Source organism: Dasypus novemcinctus, chromosome 8, assembly GCF_030445035.2.
Source record: "Dasypus novemcinctus isolate mDasNov1 chromosome 8, mDasNov1.1.hap2, whole genome shotgun sequence".
Taxonomy (NCBI): domain Eukaryota; kingdom Metazoa; phylum Chordata; class Mammalia; order Cingulata; family Dasypodidae; genus Dasypus; species Dasypus novemcinctus.
In genome coordinates this window covers 70,897,684-70,907,048 of record NC_080680.1, presented here as the reverse complement: position 1 = coordinate 70,907,048, position 9,365 = coordinate 70,897,684, and the positions used below count along the sequence as shown (strand labels likewise).

At 39.3% G+C, this 9,365-nt stretch overlaps 1 protein-coding gene across 1 annotated transcript in view; it reads left to right on the top strand.

The window, feature by feature from the left end:
* Nucleotides 1–865: 865 nt before the first annotated feature.
* CAAP1 (caspase activity and apoptosis inhibitor 1) overlaps nt 866–9,365 on the top strand; it is a 78,592-nt gene continuing 70,092 nt past the window's right edge. The window contains exon 1 of the mRNA XM_004447440.5: nt 866–4,324. Coding sequence (XP_004447497.1) covers nt 4,019–4,324 — 306 coding nt within the window. The 5' untranslated portion in view covers nt 866–4,018. The remainder of the gene's footprint in view (nt 4,325–9,365) is intronic.

The following is a 9,365-nucleotide window of genomic DNA, read 5'->3' as shown; positions in this document are numbered from 1 at the left end:
CAGTGGTTGAGTGCCTGCTTCCCATGTGCAAGGTTGTGGGTTTAATCCCCGGCACCATCTTTAAAAAAAAAAAATTGATTCTTGAAGTGAATCTTAGATCAGAAAGATAAATAGTGCATGGAGTTGTTGAAAAGGGCCTGGAGGCTATATTTCTAGAGAAAATGTGGGGCTGCTGATGTGATTCAGCACATGGAAGGTCATATATATATTAATTAGGACTTTAGGTTGCAAGTGACAGAAAATCAACTTAGATTAGCTTAATTGGAAAAGAAATATTGACTTATTCATTGAAAATGGTAGCATGAGGACTTTGTCTCATCTGGTGTCTTTTGTTGGCTTCATTCTCTTAGGATCTCCCTCAAGACAGAATATGACAACCAGCAGTTTTAAGGTAATAAATTTCACCATTCAGTGTGCAAGAGGAAATTTCTCACCTAGTGTTTATAAAATCAAAGAGAAGTATTGATTGGCTCCAGCATTGCTGCCTGTTTCTGACCAATCAACATGATTGGTGCTCACTAAGTTGCTAAAGAGTAGTTACCAAAATGGCATATAAATCCCAATCTCTTTGTCTACCCTGTCATGTAATTTTCTAGGGCAGAATGGCAGTCCTTCATCTGTTTCCAGAGTATGAAGTCAATAACAACATTTAGTACTATATCTCTATAAGATGAGGAGGGAAACATACGAAATTGTTAACATTCACCCAGTTTTAACCTACAAAAGAGCCAAAGCCACCCTGTCCTGTCCTTTTTTTTTTTTTTTTTTTTTTAGGTACCAGGGCTGGGGTTTTAACCTGGGACCTTGTAAGTGGGAAGCTGGCACTCAACTACTGAACCACATTGGCTTCCCTGAGTTGTTTTTTTGTTTGTTTGCTTGTTTTTGTTTTTGTTTTGTTTTGGAGGCCCTGGAAACCAAGCCTGGGACCTCCCATGTACAAAGCAGGTGCTAAATACTTGAGCTACATTCATTCCCCTGTTCTGTCTCTTTATAGCATGTTTTCATCATAAGTTCAAGTCTTTCCTTATCCTCTACAGAGCAGAATCCCATATGGACTTAATTTCTATTAGGAAGCAACATGTACCTATGGCTCCAAAGCCCACTTGAGTATCAGTGTCAAAGTAGCAGCAAATTCTCTGCTGTGTGAAGGAGCACTGAACTAGTCCCAGCAAACCTACTTGCCTTTATTAAAGCCTAGTTTCCCACTGTTACTAGGTACTTTTACATCTATGATTTAGTGAATTCATATAATGCTGAATATATCAGTGGATGACTATGCAGTCATCCACTCAATCATGCAGACATTCATTCAACAAATTTCCAAGAATCGACAATGTGTCAAATTCTTACTAAGGACATCTGGTATTGGGAATACAGAATTGAATGAATAAAACAGAGTCCTTGCTTTAGTAGAGTTTACATTCAGGTGGAAAGAGACGCAGTAAGAAAAAGGGCAAGAAGAATAGAAAGTGCCAGAGTAAGTAAGGATGGAAGCACTTCCCATTGTTTGTTTTCTTATTGTCTTTCTCCTTCCACAAGAATAAAAGCTTATGAATACATGGATTTTGTTTATTTCGCCCCCTTTTCTTTTGCCAGTGGTACAGCAATGCCGTTGTGTCCTAGAACAAGTGTATGGAAGGGTGGATAGAGACTGTTGTTCATCTGTCCGTAAATACTCTTCAGTAATGTACTGAGCAATGTCCTGCCTTCTTGTCCCAACTAAAGAACTATGAAAACCATTTGACAGCATTGCAAAACAAGATGGAAACCTAAAGCTTTTCAGTTGATTTTATAAGGAAATAATATGCAGCCAGGAATTAATAAACAACTAGCTCTACCCAGGTTACCAAAGTTACATGTTATTAATTTTGTGTATTTATTCCATCTGTGACCATGACACTCAGTTTTCTCAGGCATGACACTTCATGAGGCCAGTGTGGAATATTTGAGAACACCATTGGCCTCAGCCTGAACATTTACCTTAGAAGGGAAGCTAAGAGTGAGAAATTGGAGAGGAGATAGCTGTTTTCCCAGGGGTGAAACTGCACGTGGTTTGTTGTAGGCAGTTATTAAAGAGCTGAATGACTGAGACAGGTGGGGAATGTAGTAAAAGAGAAGATCCTTAATTTTTTTCTATCACTCCACCCCAACCAAAGACACATGACTAATACACCCAGGTAGCTTTGCCACAAGCTCTACCTTTTGCCTTATGTGACTAAGGACCCTGCTGAGACTACCTCAGACAAAGATTGACATTTTTAATGTGTTCTTGACCCCTGATTTTAAAACTTGCCTTCTAGGTTAGATCCAAAATCGTACACAATAATCCATTAAACTTAAAACTTATAAGGTCACAACTGATAATTCAATTTTCATAAACAAACTCAAGTCCTTCTCTTGTCTCTCTTACATTCTGAGGGAAACACATAATCTCCAGAAATACTCCAATTCTCCTCCCCCCTCCGCCCTCTCTCATCCTTCCTTATTGGTCCCCTTTAGTTTCAAGCTTTTCTTGTTTTCTTCTTCAAAAAACCAAGAATTGGTCTGAAAAGGCAGCTTCTGGGAAGGGAGAGAGAAAATAGAGGATATGGGAAAGACCTTTTAGCCCCTCTCCTCCAACGTAAAGAATTAATACAAATATAAAGGCAACAGACTGATTTTGGTAGAGAAATGGTTAAATTTATCACATCACTTGATGAGCAAATAGTGTTCCAACCAGTGGAAAAGTACTCACTGTAAATCAAGAATGCAAGTTAAAACTCTAATATCAAATATTAGAACAAATTTTTTAAAAAAATTTAGTGTCTGGGTATATGCGTAATTCTTAAACTGGCCCAGTCCTTTTTCAAAAGAGTCCAGTTAAACAAAACGAGAAAGATAGGATGCTGATTGATGTCCTTTGATCAGTTTCCTCTTTGGGTACAAAATACCATAAGAAAAATAAATCTTTTTCTTAAGCTATTTATAGTTTATTCTGAAAAGTGAAAGAATGTCAACTTCAATGCCAGTATTTGTATATTAAATAAGTTGAAATAATACAGTGAGGGGGAAGTTGTAGCTAGGTGGCTGAGTGCCTTCTTCCCATATACTAGCTTTCTGTTCAATCCCCGTACCTTCTAAAAAAACTATACAGTGAAATATTAGAAGTGCCCTTAGAAAAAAACGGAATAATGTTTAAAAATTAGTATTAAGCGGAAGTAATTCAGATGGAGTCAGAAGCCAGAGAAGGAGAAAGACAGCAAGAGAGAGCACCAGCTGATGAAGGAAAGGAATGCCAAGAATGGCTGGCAAGCCATGGCACAGTCCTACAGATTCCAGGAGAAAGCATGAACTGTCAGTATCGTGATTTTGGACTTCTAGCCTTACAAACTGTGAGACAATGAATTCCTGTTGCTCAAGCCAACCAATTTGTGGTATTTGTCATAGCAGCCCTGGTAAACTATACGGTTAAACATCTTTACATATATTTATTGAAATTTTTAAATCTGTGAATTAAATATTTAATTCATTTAAAAAAATTAGTATTAAGTGGGAAAAAAAAACAAGGAAGCACGAGACTCTATTCTTGTACAGTTCCCTAAATACATATAATTTGCCCAGGCGATGTTAATAAAATGAAACTGTTTCCCTAAATTATATTGTTCTGGCGTTGTCATAAATAAAAACAGAAGACAAGTGAAAATGGATCATCAGAACTACATGCTTACGTTACTGTGCGTTCGTATATTGGTAAAGATTACAAAGCAATATCGAGGAGAGAAAGGGCAATGTCAGTATCAATAAATGCCAATACAGCAAAAAACAGCCCGCTTTAAACTCGCGCGGACCTCTCTGGCTCACAAAAGCTTGGGATTGGTCCCAACTCCTGAAAAAACGCTTCAGGGGGTCCTGCGACGGGACCGGACGTGACGCACAAGCTGCGACGCCAGCGACCGCCGTCTTTCTGACGCCGCAGTAGCTGGGTTTTGGTTACTCCAGAGACCGCAGGTTCTACCTGGATGGTTGAAACAGGAGGATCATGACGGGGAAGAAGTCTTCCCGGGAGAAGCGGCGCAAACGAAGCAATCAGGAGGCGGCCGTGTCGCTCGCGGCCCCAGACCTGGTACCCGTCCTGGCTAGCAGCGGCAGTGGAAGCACTAGCGGCTGCGGGAGTACCAGCGGCTGTGGGAGCGTCAGCTGCTGTGGGAACACCAGCTTCAGTGGAAGTGTCATTGGCGGTGGAAGCGGAGGTAGCTGCTGGGGCGGGAGCAGCGTGGAGCGCAGCGAGCGCCGGAAGCGGAGAAGCACCGACTCGTCATCCAGCGTCTCCGGATCCCTGCAGCAGGTGCGTGCACTCCCCCCTCATAGCTTTCCCTGGACGCTCTTTATTCGGAAAAAGGCCGGTGACCAACGGAACCTGGTGGCAGGATGGGGCAAAGAGCGTAGCTCACTCTTAGACCTGCGGTCCCAGAGTTTCACCCTTAGCTTCAGGTTCATACTTCCAGAGAATTCCACTCCATTGTCTTGAACTTCAAACCTTTCTGGATTTGCTTTTCAAGCAACTTTTACTTTTGGCCCCTTCCGCCTTTCTAATCTCTAATAGTATTCTTTGTCTTCTTGATTTGTGTGTTGATTAGAAAGTCCTTGCTTACTCCAAGATTAATACTTTTTATATTACATTTTTTAATTGCAAGCTGTGAAAGCATAAAAGGTCATTTATTTTTATGTATTGTGCTTAGCCACACTATAATTGGTTTTAAATTGATTCTCAGAAAAATTTCTGCAAACAGTTTTGTCTCGTCTTTTTCAGTGTTTATTTTTTGTTCTTGTCTTTTTGCATTGCCTAGAACTTTTTTTGTGGAACATTTCTAATGGTCCAACAATAAGAATGATACTTGCCATATGTTTCTGACAGATGCCTTTGATCAGGTTAAGGAAAATTTTTTTCAATTGTTACTTCCATGAGGATTGTAGAGTTTTATCAGATGCCTTTCTGGCATTCTGCTGAGATATCACCTAGTTTTTCTTCTTTAATTTGATAATGTAATTTTATCAATAAAGTATTTGATATTGAACTCTCTTTTTAGTTTTGGGATAAACCCTGTCTGGTTTGTTGGTTTGTTTTTTTGTACTCTACAGAGATTCAGTTTGGAAAGTTAGGGTTTTCCTTTTGGAGCTATACTTTCATAAATAAGTCTCTAGTTATTTTTTAAGCTTTTTATTTTTAAATAATTTCAAGCTTTCAGGACAATTGCAAAAATAGGACAAAAACAATACAAAGAACTCCACTGTTACCCCCTACTCAGATCCCAGATATATCAACTTTTAACATTTTGTCACACTTATTTTTATTTAATCTATCAGTTTTCTAGTGTCAGAAACTGAGTTGCAAATATCATGCGACTTTAAACTTTATTACCGGTATATTTTCAAAGAATAAGGATATTCACTGTAACCACATTAAGTGACATAATTACACATGTAACCATATCAAGTATATTTATCAAGTTCAAGAAATTTAACATTGATATAAAGCATATAGTCTATATTCCAGTTTTTTATATTTGTCCCAGTGTTGTCCTTTTGGACTTTTTCCCCTCCATTATTAGATCCAGTCCAGGTTCACATTTTGCATTTAGTTGTTATTGTCTTTTTAGCCCCAGTTTTTTTTTAATTGTGGAAATATATATACAATACAAAATTTCCCATTTCAGCCATTCCCAGTCATAAGGTTCACTGGAATTAATCACATTCACAATGTTGTGCTACTATGACCATCATTCATTACCCAAACTTTCCCATTTCCCCAAACAGAAACCCTGTATCCTTGTGCATTAACAACCTTCCCTACCCCCTTCCCCCACCTCCGCCACCCTCCTGGTAACTTGTATTCTACTTTCTGTCTCCATGAATTTGTATATTCTAATTATTTCATGTAAGTGGAATCATACAATGTGTGTCCTATTGTATCTGGCTTAATTTGCTTAACATGATGTCTTCAAGGTTCATCCATGTTGTCACATGTATCAGAACTTTATTCCTTTTAATGACTGAATAATATTCATTATGTATATATACCACATTTTATTTACTCATCATCGATTGATAGACAGTTGGGTTTCCCAAATATTTTCTCTCATTCTGTTGATGGTTAGATGTACAAATGTTTTTAATTTTGATAAAGCCCAATTAATTTTTTTCCTTTGTTGCTCATGCTTTTGGTGTAAAGTCTAAGAAGTCATTACCTTATGCAAGGTCTTAAAGATATTTCCCTATCTTTTCTTCTAAGAGTTTAATGGCTTTACCTCTTACATTGAAGTCCCTGATCCATTTTGAGTTGATATTTTTATGTGGTCTGAGGTAGGGATCGACTTTCATTCTTTTCCACGTGGCAATACAGTTGTCCCAGCATCGCTTGTGGAAGAGACTGTTCTTTCTCCAGGGAGTGGTATTAGCACCCTTGTTAAAAATCAGTTGACCATAGATGTATAAGTTTGTTTCTGGGCTTTCAATTCTTATCTCTCTATCTATGTCTCTTCTTTTTTTTTTTTTTTTTAAAGATTTATTTATTTATTTAATTCCCCCTCCCCACACCCCATTTGTCTGTTCTCTGTGTCTCTTTGCTGAGTCTTGTTTCTTTGTCCACTTCTGTTGTCGTCAGCGGCATGGGAAGTGTGGGTGGCGCCATTCCTGGGCAGGCTGCACTTTCTTTCACGCTAGGCGGCTCTCCTTACGGGGTGCACTCCTTGCGCGTAGGGCTCCCCTACGCGGGGGACACCCCTACGCGGGGGACACCCCTACGCAGGGGGACACCCCTGCCTGGCAGGGCACTCCTTGTGCGCATCAGCACTGCTCATGGGCCAGCTCCACACGGGTCAAGGAGGCCCGGGGTTTGAACCGCGGACCTCCCATGTGGTAGACGGGTGCCCTAACCACTGGGCCAAGTCCGTTTCCCTCTATGTCTCTTCTTAATGCCGGTACTATGGTGTCTTGATTATGGTTGCTTTGTCTTAAGGTTCGAAATTGGAAAGTGTGAGTTCTCCAAAGTTGTTATTCATTTTTTCAAGATCGTGTTAACTGTTTAGGGTTCCCTGCAAGTCCATATAAGTTTTAGAGTCATCTTTTCCATTTATGCACAAAATGACATTTGGGATTCTGAGAGGGGTTACATTGAATCTGTAGGTCAATTTAGGCAGTGTTGCCTCTTAACAATATTAAGTCTTCCAATGCATGATCATGGATGTTTTTCCATTTATTTAGATTTTATTTAATTTCTTTCAACAATATTTTATAGTTTTCAGAGTAAAAGTTTCCAACTTACTTTATTAAAATTATGCCTAAGTATTTTATTATTTTAGATGCTTAATTTCAAAATTTTCTTAATTTTCAGTGTTCATTGCTAGTCACTTGAGCCACCTCAGCTTCCTGATTTGTTAGGTCTTTCATTGTCTTTACTCTTTGTGTCTTTTCATTGCGTCATTTTGTTGTGTCAACTTGTTGTGGCTGCCCATCACACCAGCTCACTGTCTTGCTCTTCTTCAGGAGGCACTGGCAACCAAACCCTGGACCTCCCCTGTGGTTAGGTGAGAGCTCACTCACTTGAACCATATCCACTTACCCACAATTAATTCTTGTATGATCTTGTAGGCTGCAACCATGCTAAACTACTTTATTAGTCCTAATAGTTTCTAGTGAATGCCTTAGGATTTTCTATATACATGATCATGTCATCTACAAACACAGATGGTTTTAATTCTTCCCTTCCATTCTTTTTCCTCCACCTCCCTCTTCCTCCCCCTCCCACCCTTCTGTTTTTGCTGTCTTTTTTGTCTATTTGCTGTGTGATCTTCTGTGTCTCTTTCTCTTTTTGTCCTCTCTTCTCGTTATTTCTTCTCTAGGATTCACCAGGATTCAATCCTGGAGACCTCTGATGGTGGAGAGAGGTTCCTTGTCACTTGTGCCACCTCAGTTCCTGGTATTTGTTGTGCCTCGCATCGACTCTCTCTTCCGTCTGTCTTTTGTTGCGTCATCATCTTACCGTGTGACTCGCTTGTGTGGGCACTGGCTCACCGCCCAGGGACTTGGCTTGCTGCACAGGCATACCTTTCCCGGGCAGCCTCAGGGATCGAACCCGGGTCCTCATACATGGTAGTTGGAAACCCAATGACTTGAGCCACATCCACCTCCCTCTTCCCTTCCATTCTATATTCCTTTTATTTAACTTTGCTACCAAATTGCCCTGGTTAGAACCTCCAGTATAATGTGAAATAGAAGTGGCATCCTTGTCTTCTTCCTGATCAGGGCAGGTGGTATGATTTGTTTGTTTATTTTATTTTATTGTTAGAGAAGTTATAGACTTACAGAACAATCATGTATAAGATGCAGGATTCCCATAAAACAACCTGTTCTTAACACCTTCCATTGGTGATACATTTGTTAGAATTGATAAAAGCACATTTTTACAAATGTACTATGTACTGTTAACTGTAGTCCATGGTTTAACATAAGTTTTACTATGTTATACAGTTCCAAGAATTTCTTTAAAAAAATTTTTTATACTAGTGCCATATATACAACCTAACAATTACTCTTTTATGTAATTTGGTGCTGTTAATTGCATTCACCATGTGTGCTACCATCACCACCAGCCTTTCCATCATCCCAACTAGAAACTGTTCATTTAAGCCTAAATCTGTATTCCCCACCCAAACTCACCCCCCTGGTAACCTACTGTAGACACTGACTCTCTGAGTTTGCTTATTCTAATTATTTCATGTCAGTGAGATCATACATTATTTGTCCTTTTGTATCTAGCTTATTTTACTCAACATGATGTCTTCAGGGTTTATCCATGCTGTCACATGTATCGGAATTTCATGTCTTTTTTTCAGCTAATAATATTCCATTGCGTGTGTGTAGGTATGTACATATTTGTTTGTTTATCCATTCATTCGTTGATGGATACTTGGGTTGCTTCCATCTTTTGGCAACTGTGAATGATAGCACTTTGAACCTTGATACAGATACCTATTCAAGTTCCTGCTTTCATTTCTTTTGGATATATAACTAAAAGTGGGATTGTTGGGTGTGGCAGTTTGATATTGTTAATGAATTCCATAAAGAGAGATTATGTTTTTGAACTGGTTTGTTCCATTCGGTGTGATCCCCTTTGATTGTACTAAATTCAGCTGTGATGTCTTTGATTAAATTATGTTAAGATTAGGGCTTTGATTCTACCACATCAGTAGGGTATAACTCAGGTTAAGTCCCCACCCCCTTGGTGGGTTGATATAAACGGGCACTCACTCAAGAAGACACAGAAGAAGGCATGTGAAGAAAGAGAGCTCCATAGACATGGCAGAGGAGAGAACTTTGATCCTGTGGTT